General features: G+C 42.4%; 1 protein-coding gene across 1 annotated transcript in view; it reads right to left on the bottom strand.

The window, feature by feature from the left end:
- The window catches only part of LOC311015254 (inaD-like protein), a gene marked incomplete at its 5' end in the record, with an annotated part of 107,144 nt that extends 87,486 nt beyond the window's left edge, over positions 1-19,658 (bottom strand). Inside the window, 3 exons of the mRNA XM_084012383.1 lie at positions 15,647-15,738; positions 19,188-19,372; positions 19,649-19,658. Of these exons, the coding sequence (XP_083868509.1) occupies positions 15,647-15,738; positions 19,188-19,372; positions 19,649-19,658 (287 nt within the window). The remainder of the gene's footprint in view (positions 1-15,646; positions 15,739-19,187; positions 19,373-19,648) is intronic.
- Between the last annotated feature and the right edge of the window lie 1,184 nt (positions 19,659-20,842).

The raw sequence follows: 20,842 nt of genomic DNA, 5'->3' as shown, positions 1-20,842 counted from the left end.
ATACTTTTACACCTGCAACAGAAATACACATTTGTTTTAAGCTCAACCTTGCAAATGTATATTTAAAGTCAAGCTTCAGTCTGTTGTCCCCTTCCTGCAGTTTAAACAAGCTTTGTAATTGTTCTGGTAATGATCTGTTCTTTGCTTTAAACATTATATTTAGGGTCTGTAATTCCATTATATCAACCATTTTCAACAAACCTGCAGAAATGAATAATCTATTTGAGGGATCTCTATTACCTGCCATGTGGATTACTCTTACTGCTCTTTTTTTGTAGCAGAATCAGAGGAGTGATGTTACTTACATAAGTATTGCCCCACACCTCCACACAATAATTAAAATATGGCAAAATAAATGTACAATACAGAATTCTTAGTGTGTTAGTGTCCAAGACAAACTTAACCTTATTCAAAATATAGATACTCTTTGCCACCTTGGCTTTTACATATGCTATGTGGTTTTTCCATGACAACTTGTCGTCCAGGATAACACCCAAAAACCTAAATACAGACACTCTTTCAACACTCTCTCCTGCAAATGAAAGTTCAATTTCATCCTTTTTTTGATTTGTAAAAACCATAAATTTAGTTTTTTTCAAATTGAACAAAAGCTTGTTTTCATCAAACCATCTCTTAAGTTTAACCATTTCATTAGTAATGTTTTCTGCAATAATTGCAAGAACCCTCAACATAGCACTGATTTATGTGATATGTATGAGCATATTGTGTGTCTCTCCTTGCCTCAAGTGGGTCATTGTGTAAAACCAGCTCTCACAGCATCAAGCCAGGCTGGAATGATTTGGTAAGCGAGCTTCATGCAGAAGCTAGAAGGGCTTTTAAAGCTTGGGCTGTTGCAGGTAAAATCAGGCAAGGCCCCTTATTTGACTTTAAGAAAAGGGCAAATACAAAGTTTAAATATGCCTTACGTTTTATTAAGTCACATGAAAATACCTTGAGGTCTGACTCTCTTGCAAGGAAGCTGCATGATAATAATCACAAGGAATTTTGGAAAGAAATCAAGACATTAAATACATGCAAAACATCATTACCAACTAATATTAATGGTGTCAGTGGTGTCAATGAAATCACCAAGCTATGGCAGGAGCACTACAGTGAGCTGTTTAACTGTGTTAAGAGTAACGCCTTTGTAGTGGGCAAATTACAGGTGTAACCCTCTGTGATTTACTAAGATCACTTAAGATGAACACTGTGTTCTAATTCGTCTCAAGGAGCGAGGGAAAGTAAGTATGTATGTAGTAAACACAAGTATATTTTTTCTTAAAACATCAAAATCAAGTTGAGAACAGTTGAGATTCAAAATCCCCAATGGAATAAAAAATAAAAAATAATAAACAAAAATAAAATAAATTGTCCTCTCAGCTTGTAGCTGTTCTGATGGTAAAGTTCAATGTGTCCAGTCAAAAGTTAAGGCGAATCCGTATTCGTGTCACTCCAAGTCTTTTCAGTGTATGTGTGTGTGTAATGGATGGTTGCTGCGCTGCTCAGGCTCCAAGTACATGCGACTCTTCATGCAGCGATGAAGGTGAAGGTGGTTTCCCCTTCGACCCCGGCAGGCCTCGGTTGAAAAACCTGGTTGATCATCTGCTCCGGCTACAGTTGTGCGGGCACTCCCTCGGGAAAACGTAAAAAAACGTACAGTCGTACTGTGAAAATAAAACCGTACTCTTTCACAACACATCCACAATCTTGCTCTGCAATTTTTCACGGCAGCATCCGTGTCGGAGAAATTCTAGTCCGTCTGTTTCCCAGCATGCATAAAACACCCTCCTGTGGTCACATCAGGCAACTACAACTCTCTTCATGAAACAACAAAAAAAATTAACTGTTGAACATTAATCCATAACAAATACATTTAGTAAGCCTGTATTTTTATAGGGGTTACACAGGATAATGAGGATGTTGTTGTCTCTCCACATGAGATATTTAATGCAGTCATGTCATTGAAAGACAATAAGACATGTGGTACGGACAAGATCACTGCGGAGCATTTATAATACGCAAGCAGGAAACTCCATTACTTTCTATACTGCTTCATTGGTTTTCTAATTCATGGATTTTTACCTGACTCAATGCTTTCTATTATGTTGCTGCAATTTTTATGTGCTTTATTGATGCCTCTAAGGCCTTTGATCGTGTAAATCATGAGAAATTGTTCCTAAAACTACTTAATAGAGGATTTCCCAAGGTTCTAATTAGAATCCTTGTTTACTGGTATGGGCAACAGTCTATGTTTGTGAAATGGGGTAACAACATGTCTGACCCATTCAAAGTTGGAAATGGAGTCAGGCAGGGGAGTTTGTTGTCCCTTATCTCTTTAACGTCTATATGGATGGTTTGTCAAAGCTTCTAAACAGCTGTAAAACAGGCTGCATGATTGGTGACTGCATCATCAATCACCTGATGTATGCAGATGATTTGGTGGTCCTGTGTCCATATAGCGCTGGGTTTCAACAGCTGTTGAAGATATGATCATTAGAAGTAAGGCTGATAAGAAACTGCCTACTCCTAATTTCTTCTTGTCTGGCACGGTCCTCAACATATGCAATGAGACTAAATTTGGGACATTACATAACAGATGATCTGTCTGATGACTGTGACATTTATAGACAGTATCGTATGGTGATTGCACAAGCTAATATGCTTATAACATTTTTTTACATGTGTTCATCCTATGTGAAAGTAGCACTTTTTAAAGCTTTTTCTACCCCGATGTACACTGCCCATCTGTGGAGGAGATACAAGAGTAAAAGCATTCATAAACTCCATGTGGCATATAATGATGGAATGAGGCCGCTACTCAAAGTGCCCAGATGGAGTAGTGCTAGCCATCTCTTTTTGCAAGTTGATGTTCCCTCATGTCCTGCTGTACTCAGGAATCTTATGTACAGATGTATGTGTAGGTTAATTGTGTCTAGCAATAGCATAATTGAAGCTTTAGTGAATCCTGCGATGAGTGCAGTCAAATTTACCTCTACACTGTGAAACCATTGGCGTCGCAGTCTTTATGTGAATACCTGAACTTTTTGTGACAGGTAGACTGATTGTGACAGGTAGACTTCCCCCTCCCCCTTCCTGTTTCAGCCACACCTTGCAATCAGTGATTAGTGCCAGGTGACCCAATCACTTGGCTCTTTGTTCAAAGATATCTGCAAGCAGCCAGCAGCAGGCTTTCTTTGCTCTGTCCCAACACCACATTGCTTTAGGGATGCTAATGTTCAACTAAGGTATGTAGTTTTTGGTAGTCTGTCACATACATACTGTTAGCTCTCTCTTTATGAGGTATCTCCCTGGTGTCTGCAGGTGTTTGCGGTAACAAGAGAGCTAAAGCAAGGTAGTGGTGGCGTCTCCTCCCTTCCCCCACGCAGTGCGGCATTAGTGAGAGGAATGTGGTGAACTTAGTGCTAGCCTATGCACCTAAGTTGTTTGGCGTAACTTGCAACCCTCAGGTATGCGGTTTCTTTATTGTATTTAAATGTCCAGTTTGGGATAATGGACTGTGGCTGTGGAGATGTTGCATATTATATGCCCCCTTGAATGGATTAATATACATGCCTTTCATACTAGGAATGGGAATATGATGGAGAACCCCACGTGATCCAATTGTGGTTCTGGCAAAGGAGGAGCTCTGGCTACTGCTGTTTTCTTGCCCACCTTTTTCTTGTGTTTATTTGGTTTGCTTTAAACTGTTCTATTTTTGGTTTATTTATTTAATTTAGTTGAACTGTGTTGGAGAGAAGGCTTGTGGTGACTAAATATCTGAACCATTGACATTTTGAGTGGTGTTTAGTACCAGTGCAGGTGGGTTGTCACAGGCGTACAGGTGGGGGTCACTGGGTGCAGGGTCCCCCCCCCCTTCTGGGTCTATTGCATGCAACTTTGCTGTGTCCTCTTTTATAGTAGAAGTGAGCTTTAAAGGCCTTCATATAAAATGCATGACTAATCTGTGTGTCTTCTGCTTTGCAGTGTGAGCGGCTTGTTCTTTCCGGTGCCCGGTGGTGGTGACCCCCTCCCTTCCCCCTTTCCCTTCACGTACTCCCTCCTGTGGGTCTCTCTGACACCCTCTCCCCTGCACTGGTAACCTTTTAGGATTTTGAAGTATATTTTTGTAATAAAACAATTGACTTTTAACAGGATCTCATCTTTTAAAAATCTTTATTCATTAGAGCCACCAATTGATCTGCTGTCTAAATAAAAAGTAAAAAGCTGTTTGAACTGGAACTCCCATCTTTGCTCCTTTTCTCTGTATTAGAACTTGTGTGCTAAGTTGGTATTCTCTGGGTGAAATTCCCAGAGTGGCGTTGTTACATTTGCTGGCAGGGGCTTACAGCTGCCCTTGCCACAATTTGGCGTTGTTGACAGGATTATTTTTAAAGCAGAGACGTGTGCTCCTATGTACCTTCTTTCAGTTTGTTTTTTTACCATGTTAAATGTTTCTTCCTACATTCAACATATGATGATTATATGATCTGTTTGGTCTTTTTAAGATTAATAACCTTTTAGTATTTTGTTGTTTTTTTTGTTTGGGCAAGAAAACAGCAGTTGGCCTCGGATTCTACTCGGAAGAGGCACCTCTTTGGGAGAAGAGTCTTCACCCCTGCTGCAGACTTTTGCTGTTAATCCAGCCACTGACTCTACTCCACAGATATGGAGGACGAACAGCAGGACTTGCGGGACCTAGTAATACAACTCAGGGCTCAAAATGAACAATTGACACGGGAGCTTTCTTCGGCACGACCTCCCCCTCCAAGCTCCATTTCCGGGTCTCCTGTCCCTTCTGGGTCTGCTGGCCACCCGGCTGCAGCCCCTGAACGCCTCCTCTATGTGCCCAGAGAGAGAAAGTGTCTCGTGTTTAGTGGGAATGTGGGTATGGGTATAGTAGAATGGGTTGAAGAGGTTCGGGCCAGCATGCGGGTCAGGCATCTAGCCCCTCTAGATCAGGCATACTTTATTTCTGATCATTTGGTAGGATCTGTCAAAGATGAGATAAAGTATAGGCCTAAGCAAGATAGGGAGGATCCAGAGAAAGTGTTGTCTATATTGCAGGAAGTGTATGGATGTTCATTATCGTACGTTGCTTTACAGAAGGATTTCTTCTCCAGAAAACAGCTAGAGGGTGAGTCATTACAAGAATACTCTCATGCGTTATTTGAGCTTATGGAAAAAATCATGAGAAACGCTCCTCAGGCCCTGCCTAACTCTGCTACCCTCTTAAGAGATCAGTTTGTTGAGCATGTTAATGATCCAGATCTCTGAAGGGCTTTAAATCAGGCTGTACGTGCCAAGCCAGCAGCGACCCTCCTGGATGTGCGAGGTGAGGCAATCCGATGGGAGAGGGAAGGTAGCCAACCAGGATGTAGACCACGCAGCTTTTCGGTTCCCTCTATTTGTGCTGCCCACATTTCAAGAGTATCCGATCAGGACAGTGTGCCATCTCAAAGCGAGATGGCTGAGATAAAAGAGATGCTAAAGAAACAACAAGAACAAATTAATCAACTCTCTACACACCTCTTACAGCTACAGAACTCTCCCAGATGGTCCCAGCCTCCTAATAATGGTCCTGTTACCTGTAGACGCTGTCAGCAGCCAGGGCATTTTGCTCGTAATTGTGAAAATGAAAGGGTCACTTTTCAGCAACCGCGCCCCCAGTCCCGTCCTATGCAAAGGCAGCGCCAAAGTGCTAATACACCCCCTGAATTGGAGACAGCCCTCCCTGGAACGGCTCTTCCGGAGACCCTGAGGAGCCAGGAGACTGTGCAACCATTGCAGGTAATCCAAATGGCAATGTCTGTCCTCCCTTCTCATTCTGCAGACCATCTTCTCACCCTTCAGCAGGCAGACCCTGTGTTGGGAGCTTTTTTCCAGTTCTGGCGTCGTAACCGCATTCCGGACAAGGAGGAACGTCAGACCCTCTCAAGACCAGTACGGGAACTGGTACGTCAGTGGAATCGAGTGGTGGAGAAAGAGGGGCTCCTATATCGCCGTGTCCTTCGTCCTGATGGCGGGGAAGAAATTTACCAGCTGCTGTTACCAGCCTCCCTAAGAGAGGAGGTCCTCCAACAACTACATCAGGGCCATGGACACCAGGGAGTGGAGAGAACCACTGATCTGGTGAGACAGCGGTGCTATTGGCCAGGTTTGTATCAGGATATCAAGGACTGGTGTCAAAAATGTGAAAGATGCATCCTGGCCAAACCTGTACACCCTGCTGTGAGAACACCCATGGGTCACCTTTTGGCTTCCCGACCAAACCAGATCCTAGCCATCGATTTTTCTCTGTTAGAACGTTCTCGCGATGGAAGAGAACAAGTCCTAATTATGACTGATGTCTTCTCTAAATTCACGCAAGCTGTACCCACCCGTGATCAAAGAGCTTCCACCGTGGCAGGGGCGCTCGTCCGGGAATGGTTTTACAGATACGGGGTGCCAGCTCGAATACATTCTGATCAAGGTCGGAACTTTGAAAGCCTGTTAATTCAGCAGCTTTGCAGTTTCTATGGCATACAGAAGACGCACACCACCCCATATCATCCGCAGGGAAATGGTCAGTGCGAACGGTTCAATAGGACCTTACATGGCCTGTTGCAGGCCCTCCCACCTGCCAAGAAGTTGGATTGGCCAAACTATCTCCCGCATGTAACCTTCTCCTATAATACCACCACACATCAAACCACGGGTGAGTCACCATATCTTTTAATGTTTGGTCAAGAACCCCAACTCCCTGTGGATTTTCTCCTTGGCAGGATTCAGGAACCAGTCAGGGGTGCAGTCAACAACTGGTTGCAGGAACATCAAATACGCCTTCAGGCTGCCTTTGATGGTGCCAAGGAACGAATTCAAGCAGCAGCTCGCCACAGGAAGGAGCGGCATGACCAACGGTTATCTGGTGGCAGCCTGACCGAGGGTGAAGTGGTATATTTGCGAGACAATAGTGTGCGAGGTAGAGCGAAGATCCAGGATGCTTGGGGCCCTAGGAAGTACACGGTCGTTAAGGCACCCCAAGAAGGAGGAGCCGTGTATTCTGTAGCACCCCTGGACAATCTGGGAAAGGTCAAACATGTCCATCGAACTCTGCTGCGACCAGTTCCTCTAACCACCCCTCCTCCCTGTGAGCCTGACTCTGTGGGGCCAGGGATACCCTGCACGAGCGAAAGGAATAACGAACAGAGTGGCGAGTGGTGGATTATTCCTCAAACAGTAACTGTTACCCTTGATAACCCTGTTTCCCCTCCTCGGTTATCAACACCAGGGGGGCCTATTGCTGTCACCACTTCCCCAGTAAATATGGAGACTGCTGACCCTATGGAAGGATCTAGTGCAGCCTCTCTTCGTAGAAGCCACCGTGAGACAGCAGGGAGGCACACAAACCTACACCATCTTCCTGTGGCGGCGAGGAGGAGAGGGATTGGGGTTGCAACCTCTCAGGTCCCTGGGTCTGGTAATATGATTTCCGCTATCTCTAGGCTTTGGAACTAGGCTCTGAGGCCCTGCTGGTACTTTGTTACCGGCGGGACGCCGATAGAAAGAGGGGGGTAGATTGTGACAGGTAGACTGATTGTGACAGGTAGACTTCCCCCTCCCCCTTCCTGTTTCAGCCACACCTTGCAATCAGTGATTAGTGCCAGGTGACCCAATCACTTGGCTCTTTGTTCAAAGATATCTGCAAGCAGCCAGCAGCAGGCTTTCTTTGCTCTGTCCCAACACCACATTGCTTTAGGGATGCTAATGTTCAACTAAGGTATGTAGTTTTTGGTAGTCTGTCACATACATACTGTTAGCTCTCTCTTTATGAGGTATCTCCCTGGTGTCTGCAGGTGTTTGCGGTAACAAGAGAGCTAAAGCAAGGTAGTGGTGGCGTCTCCTCCCTTCCCCCACGCAGTGCGGCATTAGTGAGAGGAATGTGGTGAACTTAGTGCTAGCCTATGCACCTAAGTTGTTTGGCGTAACTTGCAACCCTCAGGTATGCGGTTTCTTTATTGTATTTAAATGTCCAGTTTGGGATAATGGACTGTGGCTGTGGAGATGTTGCATATTATATGCCCCCTTGAATGGATTAATATACATGCCTTTCATACTAGGAATGGGAATATGATGGAGAACCCCACGTGATCCAATTGTGGTTCTGGCAAAGGAGGAGCTCTGGCTACTGCTGTTTTCTTGCCCACCTTTTTCTTGTGTTTATTTGGTTTGCTTTAAACTGTTCTATTTTTGGTTTATTTATTTAATTTAGTTGAACTGTGTTGGAGAGAAGGCTTGTGGTGACTAAATATCTGAACCATTGACATTTTGAGTGGTGTTTAGTACCAGTGCAGGTGGGTTGTCACAGGCGTACAGGTGGGGGTCACTGGGTGCAGGGTCCCCCCCCCCTTCTGGGTCTATTGCATGCAACTTTGCTGTGTCCTCTTTTATAGTAGAAGTGAGCTTTAAATGCCTTCATATAAAATGCATGACTAATCTGTGTGTCTTCTGCGTTGCAGTGTGAGCAGCTTGTTCTTTCCGGTGCCCGGTGGTGGTGACCCCCTCCCTTCCCCCTTTCCCTTCACGTACTCCCTCCTGTGGGTCTCTCTGACACCCTCTCCCCTGCACTGGTAACTTTTTAGGATTTTGAAGTATATTTTTGTAATAAAACAATTGACTTTTAACAGGATCTCATCTTTTAAAAATCTTTATTCATTAGAGCCACCAATTGATCTGCTGTCTAAATAAAAAGTAAAAAGCTGTTTGAACTGGAACTCCCATCTTTGCTCCTTTTCTCTGTATTAGAACTTGTGTGCTAAGTTGGTATTCTCTGGGTGAAATTCCCAGAGTGGCGTTGTTACATTTGCTGGCAGGGGCTTACAGCTGCCCTTGCCACATTTTTATGGACTGTCTATAACTTTTTAGATATGCATTACTACCTAATATATTATATTTATAATATATATTTATATGTCTGTATGTCTTTTTTTTATGTATCTTCTATGGACCGCCCCTGTGTCTGGAATAAAGATTGATTGATAATCTAGAACAAAAATCCTCTTCGGTCAGAGTCCAATATACTGTACTGGTACAACAACATGTCATTTAGGGAAAAGACAGCATTGATATCAACAAACCACCCTCGTTGAAAACATCATGCCGAAAATAAACACTCAGAAATTACAGCTTTCTCTCCCTGTTTTTAATGAACAAAATGAGGAAATGTATTAGTATTCACTTACAAGATATTAGGTTTGTTTTAAGTAAAATATCTGATCTTATTGTAATATACCAGCTGGTTGTGACGGCAGTGTTAAACTGTTTTATGGTTCTGTTTAGCCCAGAGAGAAGGTCGTAACCTGGTTAGTTTAGTCAAAAATCTATTGCGGAAAGTAATTAAGTTAATTAACTGAAATACTATATTAAAGTGAAATGTTGTACTTATATGCTACCTCATTTCAGAGGGAGCTTATATTACAGCTATACTGTGCAGATGCAGACAAGGTTTACATAAAAAAATACAATACACTACACTACTAACATTTAAATCAATGGTTTCCAATGGTTCCCATAAACTCCGGGTTCGCTACCTACGTTGTTGGTGTTGGTTTTATGTGTAAGGACCCTTATCATGCTACTGAAGAAGTTTGGTGCTATTTTGTGCAATATTAGTGGTTAAAATATGCCGTTGTGGATGCGTTAGGCGCATCGCCCCAATCTAATCAGTGTTAGCGCTATGGGGCTGTTAGCGTCTTTCGAGGCTTTCTCGACACATGGGTGATCACTGAAAAAAAATGTCTGGGTGGCTTATTTTATGTTTTTTCATGGCCAAAAAGACTATGGGGTCCATTTTTGCCGGTCTTACACTTTAATGATGAAATGTTGAGAAAAAAATGGTTTTCGTTTAAGGACAAACCATGACATCATGCACGATTTTCCATTTACATAAAGTTCTTGTAACGCAAATGTGCATTGTTATGCACGATGAGAGTTCATGAAGGTGCAAGGACCCGGTGAATGCTGCTTGCATCTTATTATGCTTTGATTTCATTGTGCTTTTGACTCCAGCCCTCAATGGGTTGAAGACGTTTACACTGACCGTTATTGCGTCATTTTGTTCTCAACAAATTATACAGTGTAAATCAGTAAATATTTTCAACTGGAAGGATTTTATACAGCTATTTTCACATTTACACTGTTACAACCTTGTTTTAGACTGTATGTTACAGGGTTGTGAATTGTGTGTATTTGTCCTATGCTCTGTTTTGCCTGCTCTGTCTCTCTATGTTCCCAGTAAGTGGAGACTGAGCGTTACAAGGATTCTGAATGGGAGTGACTGATTGACTGCCCCCCCCCCCCAGTATAAAAGCCTGCCCATTTGTGCCATGCTGGCTGGCACATTTTAGTTTAAATATTTTCTCTGTTAGTTTTGGTCTGTTCAGTACCTATTTTTGATCTTTTATTTTATGGTTTGAGAGGTTGCATACTTTCCTTCACCTGTGTAGCCTTCGGTTCAGTGAGGGTAAATAAGTCAGTTTCCCTGGAAGACTCACTCTTTTCTTTTCTCAGCGGTGGCCCTGTGCCCTGGGAACGCAGCGAGGCAAGCCTATTCCACCAGTTAGGGAGTTTGAGCTCTTTTTTTCCCTTCCTGTCACCTTTATGCAGTAGCCGTCTCATTTTGTTAACAAATTATTACTCACTTTTGAAATGAGAAATAAACATAGATTATATGCTACCTTCCCAAAACTGTTTCCCTGTAAATTCTTATGTTATTTGCTCATAAGTTTTAATGTGGACTTGTAACTCTGTATCAGGTAAAACAACAGTTTTTACCCCAGTGGATGAAAAATCTATAAACTCGGCAGATAAAAAGAAAGCTTGAGAGTGATTATCCTCTTTGCAGCAGAGTCTGAGCCTTCCTGCAGTTTAAATCCTGTCTGACAGAGATCCTGATCAGAGGCTCTGGTCTTAATGAGACCTTTGTAAAATATAGCACAGCTCCTTGATTCAAGCTGTAAATCAATCCCTGCAGAAGAAAGTTCATTCCTGCAGCTGAGGAGGGGGAGGAGGGCCAGCACAGTTTAACCTGTTGCAAAGAATTCCCGTCTGATGTTCCTCTCTTCCGTCTCCAAGGACTCATCATGAAAGTGAAGTATTGTCTCCTCCTGTCAACTTTCATTAGGTCCAAATCCAGCTTCCTCTTAAATTGAGAGCTCTGTGACAGCTTGATGCTGAACACAGAGCTTTGTCTCTCTTACTGCTTCAGATCAGACAGACAGAATTCTGTTTGGAGAGTGACTCTATCAGAGTCAGACCAGACTCGAGCTAAATGCTCTCAGGGTGGAGACATATTACTGCATCAAGTCACGTCCTACGACACTCCAGTGAGAGCTCAGTGACGTGTTACAGCCTTACACAAATCTAACTGCTGTTCCAGCTGAGTGTGAATTCCCAGACTGAAAGGATTTTTAAAAAGATTGTTGATTGACTTTATTTGACAGAGATAGACAGACAGGAAAGGCAGGGGGAGATAGGGGATAACATGCAGCCCTGGACCGTACTTAAACATGGGCCGCTGTGGTGCAAACTTAATGGTATGCCCTGCGAGCTACAAGGGCACAGCATGCATGGACTAATCAGCCACTGATATATAGTTTTTATCTACTATGGGTAAGAAAATTTCAAAAGCACTGACAAATTATCACATTACTTTACTTGATTATTACACTTTAGTGTCACAGTCAGTGTCAAAAACTAGGGGGATGAAGCGAGCTTGTCGCTAAGTAAATCAATTTATTTGCCAAAATTTGCACAATCCCAACGTCCACACTCACAGACTTTGAGGTGCGTTCCCAGAAAGTCCATGATGGTTTAGTTCTGTCCCACTATCGAATCATCGCATGCTTTACGTCTCTCTGAGACATTTTGAGCACTTTATTTACATTTTCTATAAGTCTGCATTTCTGCTGACGGTACCAGGGAAAACTGAGGAATTGGGAAAAAAAGAAAAATCCATCAAATCTTGGTTTGATCTACAAAATGTAAATCGAAGTTGGCTCTGAAGCTGTTTGACAAAAAGATCAGAAGAAGAAAACTTCTGCACTTCGATACTATCGTTGATAGTTTTGATCGATGTTTGCTATTGGTTTTCATTCAGGAAGCTTCCAGCTGCTGCAGCATCAGGAGCTGGAGCGTCTTCTGAAAGGTGTTCGACTGGTTTCAGCTTCTCTGATCACAATCTCTGCATCAATACAATTCCATTTGATCAAATCCAGAGAATCAGAGAAAGTGATAACAAAGAAGTCACAGGAAATGTAGTTGGTGTTGGTTGTGGAGCTCCAGCAGCTGTTGGCTAAAAGCTGCTGCTAAATGAGTTCACAGCTGTGAACTTGCTTATATTCACAGAAAAGGAGGCTTCAGACCAAATAACAGAAAAAGCACAAATCTTCTCAGCAGCATTTTAATAGATGTTTCTGTTTAAGAAACACTTCACGTTCTTCTTGTCTCTCTGAAAACACCAATCCATCCAGAGCCTTTCTGCCTCCACCTGCTTAGAAAAACACTCCTGTCCTGTAACATCAGTGACAGTCTGACTGTTCTCTCTGGGTCCTCTGGCCAACTTTCAACCTTATCTAACCAGCTGTTGTTGTACCTCATCCCATTGACATAACAGTGACAGACTTAATATGCTGTTCTACTTCAGCTGTGGTGTGCACTGTCACTCTCAAATCTTGTCTTCTTTTTTGTGTTATGTTTTCAATAGCAAAAATGGCATTGCAGAATATGAGTGCAGAGGAGGTTATGAATGCCAGAGAAGCTGCAGCTGCTGCTGGGAGGACTTAGTCACAGAAATGTAATCATTCTGCTGAAATTAATGTCAATGTTGTTTTTGTTTTTGTTGTTTTTGTTGTAGTGTTTCTGTTGGCTCATTCAGAGCGGTAGTTTGAAACCAAATGTTAGGCAGCTGGGATGAGGGTCAGTACCTCCAAGTCTGAGGCCATGGTGCTCTGCTGGAAACCGGTGGGCTGCACCCTCCGGATTGAGAGTGAGTCAGTATCTTGGGGTCTTGTTCACGAGTGAAGGAAAAATTATTCATGAGATGAACAGGCAGTTTGGTGCAGTGGCAGCAGTGATGCAGGCGTTGTACCGGACCATTGTGGTGAACAAGGAGCTGAGTCAGAAGGCAAAGCTCTCAATTTACCAGTTAATCTACATTCCAACCATCACCTGTGGTCATGAGTTTGGGTAGTGACCGAAAGATGAGGTCTTTCAAGCGGCTGAAATGAGCTTCCTCAGTAGGACGCCTCCTGTTAGAAGTGTTCCTGGCACATCCAAATGGGCAGCAGCTAGACTAGACCACTGGAGGGAACATACAGCCCAAAAGCCTGGGAATGCCTCGGAATCCCCCAGAAGGAGGTGGAAAGTGTTGCTGGGGAGATGGCCTGGGGCCCGTTTCACAAAGCAGGTTCAACAAACTCTGAACCTAACCCTGAACTCTGAGTTGACCAACTCTGAGATGGGCAACTCTGAGTTTTCGGTTTCAGAACAGCGGTTTTGAATTAGTTAAGTCAACTCTGAGTATGTAAACTCTGAGTTACGCGCGTGCCTGCCGACTCTACAAAGCCATCATCAATGGAGCTCCGATACTACGATTCACCATGGCAACCGGGAGAGAGTTATTAGATATTACCGAGTGTTTATGGCGAAAACGAGCTCATCCTGAGAAAGCGGAGCAACGTAACTGCAGCAAAGTAGCGATAGTTGGCGTGGCAGACAATTACTGCCCGATCTAATGTGTATAACTGAATGAAACAGTCAATTGATCTAAAGGTAATATGTGTTCATTTTCAGCTTTGCAGGGCGACACTGTGGTGTAACGGTTAGCAACGCTGCCCATGGTGCAGGTGACAGCGGTTCAATTCCCGTAGTTCACCAAGTAGCGCAATGAATGAATTATCATTTTCATTGGGTGTAATCCCCCCAGACACAGAAATAAAGTGGCTTCAGTTGAAAATTAAGCATAAGAATATTGCGCAAATACGTTGACTAAGGCAAATGATTTTAATCATATTTCACATATTAAACAGTAAATATAAGCAGATATTTCAACACAGAAATGTACTTAAACATTTCATAAATCTCCCGTTCGCAAAAGCTCCGCAAAGAATCTGGTTGCGGATTATGTCCGTGATATGAAATGTTGAAAATGTCGGAGAATATTGTTTAGATAATATCTAATGTGATTGGAAGGAAAGGTAATCAAAATCCTCTCCCGACGCAAAGCTGATAGAATCACTTTTATTTCCATATCGATTAGGTTGACGATGAAAGGACGGCACATTTTTTCAGAGTTGGTTCAGATTCCGGAAAAAGGCGGAGGCATGTTGGGAGAAACTCACGGTTTGTTGAAGCAAACCTGCTAGCGAGCAGGTTAGGTTCACGGAGTATGTTACCCGGGTAACTGACTCAGATTTATGCTGAACTGGCTTTGTGAAACCGAAAAATCAGAGTTTCCCTCATCTCAGGGTTAACTAACTCAAGGTTTTCACTAAACCTGCTTTGTGAAACGGACCCCAGGTTGGAGCTGATGAATATGTATAGATTAGGGCTGTCAAAATGAACGTTTTAAAGTGATTAATTTAATTAATCGATAATTAAACGATTAATTTGGGGAATTAATTTTTTTATATTTTATCTTTTAACGCATTAACGCTGGTGGCTCGCTGGATGGAAAATTTGAGTATAAAAAAACAAAGATTGAACAATCAATAAACACGCAGCCTCATAAAACTACTAAGATCCAACTTCACCTGATACCACTAAGTCAACGTGACGTTAACCTCTCATCAGTTGAGCCTCATGAGCTGCAACAATAACCTGATGCACAAACATGTTAATCCATCATTTATCAGCAGCTGAAGTACACAAGCTATGGATCAAATGTTTGAACATGTGATGCAAAGTATGGACAGTGTTTCCTCTATATTCATGTGCATCTCCATTTAAAAAAAAACATTGATATGCTAGATTGCTTGTCGGCAAACGTTATCAACATCAAAGTAATGTATTTTCTTTTTAAATAAGTGCTGTGTAGTGGATTTGAAGAGTGGTTCATGTGGATTGAGAAAGTTGGCTCATAATAAATATTTGGAGAACCTGTAAAGTGTTATATTTGAGAACAGAGTAGGTAGGGGTTTTAGGTAGGTAGATTGAGTGTTTATTTATTTTTATGTTGCCAATATGTTAGTTAACAATGCCTAATACATCTTGCCATTCATAATGACAGACTGTTAATTTTCTAAACTTCCATTTCATATTTACATATGAAACTGTTTTACATATAGAGAAATGAGCAGTAGTCATTATAGAAACATAGTTGTACTACTACTTGTCTACTAACTGGCTATGAAGTTATTAAAAATGATCGGAATCTGTATCAAAAATGTTCAAATGATACCCAGCTTGTGTTTGAAATCACTCACTCAGTATGTACTGCATACTACCTACTAAATTAATGATTAGGAATGATCTCATCAGTAGACTATTCACATGAAACTCAATTTGGATAAACAGCCCACATTTTGGAAATTAAAAACATAGATTGTGTATTTATAATGTAGAACATTTGAATGTATGGAAAACAGTTTTTCAGCATGCCTTGTAGTCCTACCTGAGCAGGATGAGTTTCACCTTGGAGGTGGCGCTCTTAATGATGGCCGAGGCATTCTGGTGACTCCGTCCATAAAGAATGTGGTTGTTGATCTTACAAAAAAAAAACAGAAATATATAAATAATATCCCTGAAACCAATAACACAAATGATGATAAAGTCGTATATTCAGTCATATCACAGGCAGTGTGAAGCTGGAATGTTACTACAAGAGCAGCCCCAGTGAGAGGTGAGATATGCAGTGGGAAGAGGATGCAGGACCAATGGATGCTTCTAAACCCAACTAGCTAACTAAGAAACAACTTTTAGCTACAATGTCCGCAAACTGCTGTCACAACTGGAGATTATGATACCAGTAGGGATAGTATGTAGTGCTGCAAGGATATTTTCTAGCAGACTTTCATTGGGCAGCATTGTTGTCTTCATCAACAGTGTTGGGAGTAACGCGTTACAACAGTAATGCATTACTGTAATGCATTACGTTTTGCTGTAACGCGGTAATGTAAGGCATTACAAAAAAAAAACTGGTAATATTTTACTCTGTACAAATCTCAGTAACGCGCGTTACAATGCATTTTAAACCCGAAATCAATTGACTCTACATTCGCAAACACGAGATGGGCATACGCTCCACTTTTGGAAAAGTGTGAAAGCCGGTCCGTGTAACTCCACACTATGTTAATTAAGCGCCGTTGTTAGCAGGCTCCATGAGCTGGACACCGACTCACGGAGCGGCTCCCGGTCGGTCAGAGCGCAGCCGACCCGGCACACCGAGGATCAACAGCTGAGGGGCGGCGGCGAAGGCGGGGGCTCCGATTCTCCCCGTCGGTTTTGAACTGCTTTTATGTCCGCGTCATAACGCTTTTGGTGCGAGTTTAAAACAGTAGGCTTACTTCAAAACGCGAGCGTCAGACGCTGTCAGAGCGTTTATGAACAGTGTTTTAGAGCTCCCCTAAATGTCTCAGGTAGGCTTTCAGGTAATTTCGCGGCATAACACAGCGCCTTCCGGGTCATTAAAAAAGACGTACGGCAAATCCGGAATGAAAAATGGCCCTGTTATTTCATCCCCGAATCCCATTCATGAACACAATATCTAATATCAGTTAACGAGTCGTTTTCCGTTTCTCGTTTTCCCTTTTTTAAACGAATAACGGGATACGAGTCATTTTCCGTTTTTCGTTCTTTTATTTTGAAGCGAAAAACATCACATCCTGCTGTGTAATGAGCTGCATTGAACACAAGAAGATCTATTGAGAACAAAAAATCCATATTTCCTTTTATTTTGGCGAAAAGTAATGCAAAAGTAATGTAAAGGTAGTGTAATGCCTTACAATTCAAAGACATATTGTAATGTAACTAATTGCTTTGAAATGACAGTAACAAGTAATAAATAATGCATTACACTTTTGAAGTAACTTGCCCAACACTGATCATGACTAACAAGCTGATATACATTACAGCAACAGTGGTGCAGGATGCTTGGCTACAAGATGAACAGCATAAGCAATATGAAGCAGTATCCCCCATTGAGAAGGGGGCTGAAGGCTAAGATCACGGCAACACAGAGGTAAGTTAGTCAGCTATCAGAGCTACAGAAAGGTGCTAGGAAAGAACTATCTAGTAAGTACACCAAATCTTCCATCCCGGAGACACAGGAGTCTGCCACACAAAGACTCACAGCTCTGGAAACCTGAAGAGACCCAGTAACCATGACAATGGTTGAAAAATGAAATAATAAAGTGTCATGTATGAAGAGTTGGACAGCATCAGGCCCTGATAAGATCAACACCTACTGGGTAAAGAAAGTAACTGCAATCAACGAACATCTGCAAGCACAAATTATCCGAGTGCTGATGGATGGGACTCACCCAGTATGGATAACCCTAACGCAAGACAGTCCTGATCAAGAAGGACCTGCAGAAAGGAGTGGTTTCTTCCCACTACCAACAACTATCTGCCTCTGCACAACATGGAGGCTCCTGTCAGGCATCATTGCGGCTAAGATGAGTAGGCACATGGCTCAATACAAGAGGGAGGCCCAGAAACACCAGTTATGGCTCTGAGTAGCCATAGTTTAATCCTTCTCTCAAACCAGCTTTCTTCCTTGGCCAGAATGCAACTGATTGAAATGATTTTCAGAGTCAATACATTTCCATCATCACCAAAGTCCCACTTTGGTGTCCTCAAAATGAGTGTCCCCTGTCCTTAAGAAGCAGATGGACGGTTGAGTCCTGCCTTGAGGAACATTGTGCAGTTTTTTGTTTCCCCAATGTACAGGTCTCTCACTGCATTGAACTGCACACACCACATTGTGCCTGGGAAGTGCATGGAAATGTGGTGTTTGTTAAATATCCTCCTGAGTTTCTCAGAGACCCCCGCAATGTATGGAATGACGATGTTGTTGCGTTATTTGTTGTCTTTGTTCTCTCCACTCGCCCCATGGGTAGTCTTGTGTTCCACCTTCAAACTCAGTCCTCTAGCGGAGGCCTGGGAGCCCGAGGATTCTGCGCAATATCTTAGCTGTTCCCAGGACTGCACTCCTCTGGATAGAGATCTCGGATGTTGATCCTGGAATCTGCTGGATCCACTATCCAATTTTGGGGGGTTACAGCCCCGAGTGCTCCAACCACACACAAGCACAAACACACAGACACAAATCTTCAGTACTTCAACTTTGTCCACATCACCAGTTTAATGATCCTCCACAATTCCTATGTAAACGCACGCACACACACACATACAGTAAATTTAGATAAGCTTTAACTGAAAGGTCATTGAGCTGTGAGGCTGTAAACTATAACGAGTGAGTACCAGTATCTCCAAATGTTCACCAACATCTCATCTATACACACACAATCACAAACACACACACACACACACACACCCCTTTTGATTACAGAGTATGGATTTTTCACTCAAGTGTCTTTCATCTAAGCAAATGTCTCTGTGTCAACATCAATATTACAGGGAACATCTTACACCGCTGTAATGAAGGGGAGGGCAAATGTGAGAAAGACTATCTTGTATTTTAAGTTTAAGTTTAATATATGAATAAATGTGAAACCCCTCACACACATATATGATGCAATCAAATGATATGAGAGTGATATCAGTGATATCACTTGTTTAGAGCTTTGTGATATGGCCAAAATATATAATCTTGATTTCCATCATCATGAGTAAGACATTTTTTTTTAACTTCATGTTCAAGACATGGGCTTGTGGTGTAGTGGTTCGCCTCACCCCGGGTTCCAGTCCGTGTGAGACATGCAGGATGGGGACCTGTCTGTCTCTACATGTCAGCCCTGTGATAGACTGGTTACCTGTCTGTCTCTACATGTCAGCCCTGTGATAGACTGGTTACCTGTCTGTCTCTACATGTCAGCCCTGTGATAGACTGGTTACCTGTCCAGGGTGTATTCTGCCTTTGCCCAATGACAGCTGGGATCGGCTGCAGCCCCCCCGTGACCCTGAATACAGGATAAGCGGTAGACAATGGGTGGATAATGATTCAAGGCGATCCGTCGCATAGATGTACTCACTTCCAGCAGCTCATCTCCAACCTGGATGCGTCCGTCTCGAGCTGCCAACCCCCCAGGATGGAGTCCCACGATGAAGATACTGAGACGGGAACGATCCCTATTTCCAGCCAGGCTGAGACCCAAACCCTGCCGCTCCTTCTCCAGCTCTACACACAGGAGCTCTCCCTGCAGGTCTCCATAACGCTCTGCAGGAGGAGGAGGTTACCAGAGAGCAGAAGGGAAATCAGAACTTCCTCATTCTGTACTCAAAGTAAGAAATCCTCATGCATAATTACATTGACATTTATAATAATGCAAATAACTGTAATACAGCCACGGATCAACAAATGAGTCAACAGAATATTATGTTGTGTCTTGTTCAGACGATAGTGATACCTGGGCTTGGTATCGGCCAATCCCAGGTTTTGATCCAATACCAAATATCTAATTAATGAGCTATAAGCCAAACTGTGAGGAAGTACCTGGGATCATTCTTTTATTTGTAAGGCAACATCAGTTTGACTTTAATATTGCTTTCCCAACTTTGTAAATGGAAATATATAGAAATAAATGTAGTCAATTGTTGCTTATCATTTAAATTATAAATTGTACACTCGCAACTTGGTAAAAGCTCTTCAAACCTAACAGGAATTATAATTCAACCTATTAAATGCAGCAAAATTAGTCAAAATCTAAACAGTATAGTTCCAGGATATTGTAAATAAGTAGGTTGGCCCTTCTCAACGATACCTCATCAAGCTATTTGAGTCAGTATCGGCCCAATATCAGATATGATGCAGTTAATCAGGGGTTTTATATATATATATATATATATATATATATATATATATATATCCATCCATCCATCCATTGTCTACCGCTTATCCTGTATTCAGGGTCACGGGGGGGCTGGAGCCGATCCCAGCTTATATATATATATATATATAATATAAAATGCAATCAATAAATGGATGTTGAGATGTAAGGAAGTTATATTTTCAGTGGCCAGCACTTTGAACCCTCACACAACCGAATCTTTATCTGGGGGGGGGGGGGGAGAGACAGGGAGGGCGCAAAATAATTAGAGAAGAGAGGGAGAGGGAAGGAAAAGAGAAGACATGGAGGAGGAGAAGATCAGAGAAATGCTTTTTAACAGTCCGTGAAATATACAACAAACTGAGAAACGTGAGTGAAATACAAAAGTGAGAAGCCATCATTCGGTTTGATGGAGAATATCTGTCTGTCTGTCTAGAGCTATTTTGGTCAAACAGAAAGACAGTGTAGATGAATGTCAAAGTCGGTTTCAGTTTTCGTTGAGAGATTTGATGGTTTCTGACCTTTTCCTGGAAATAAAAAGCTGAGGTGACTTGTCTTTGTTGCTGGTCAGCTGCTGTGCTCCCTTCCCTAATGTGTATATAGTCTGTGTCTTCCCTTGTCTCGTTGCCAGAGTATTTTGTTCCGTCGAACCTCCAGCACCTATCACAGCCTTGTTCCTGAGCCCTCTTTGCCACGTGTGTAATTCTGTTTATTTGTTCCTCTGAAGAAGAGTGATTTTGATTTTGCAAAGTTTTTGGTCAGTGTTTTAGTTTGAGCGTTAGCTAATTTCCAGAGCCTTGTTTATTTTCCTCCCTGTGGAGCGTCCTTTGTTTGTACCTTTTCATAGTTCAGTTAAGTGC

Source organism: Eutrigla gurnardus, assembly GCF_963514095.1.
Source record: "Eutrigla gurnardus genome assembly, chromosome: 6".
Classification (NCBI taxonomy): Eukaryota; Metazoa; Chordata; class Actinopteri; order Perciformes; family Triglidae; genus Eutrigla; species Eutrigla gurnardus.
The sequence above is the reverse complement of the archived record's forward strand: the minus strand, read 5'-3'. Positions and strand labels throughout refer to the sequence as shown.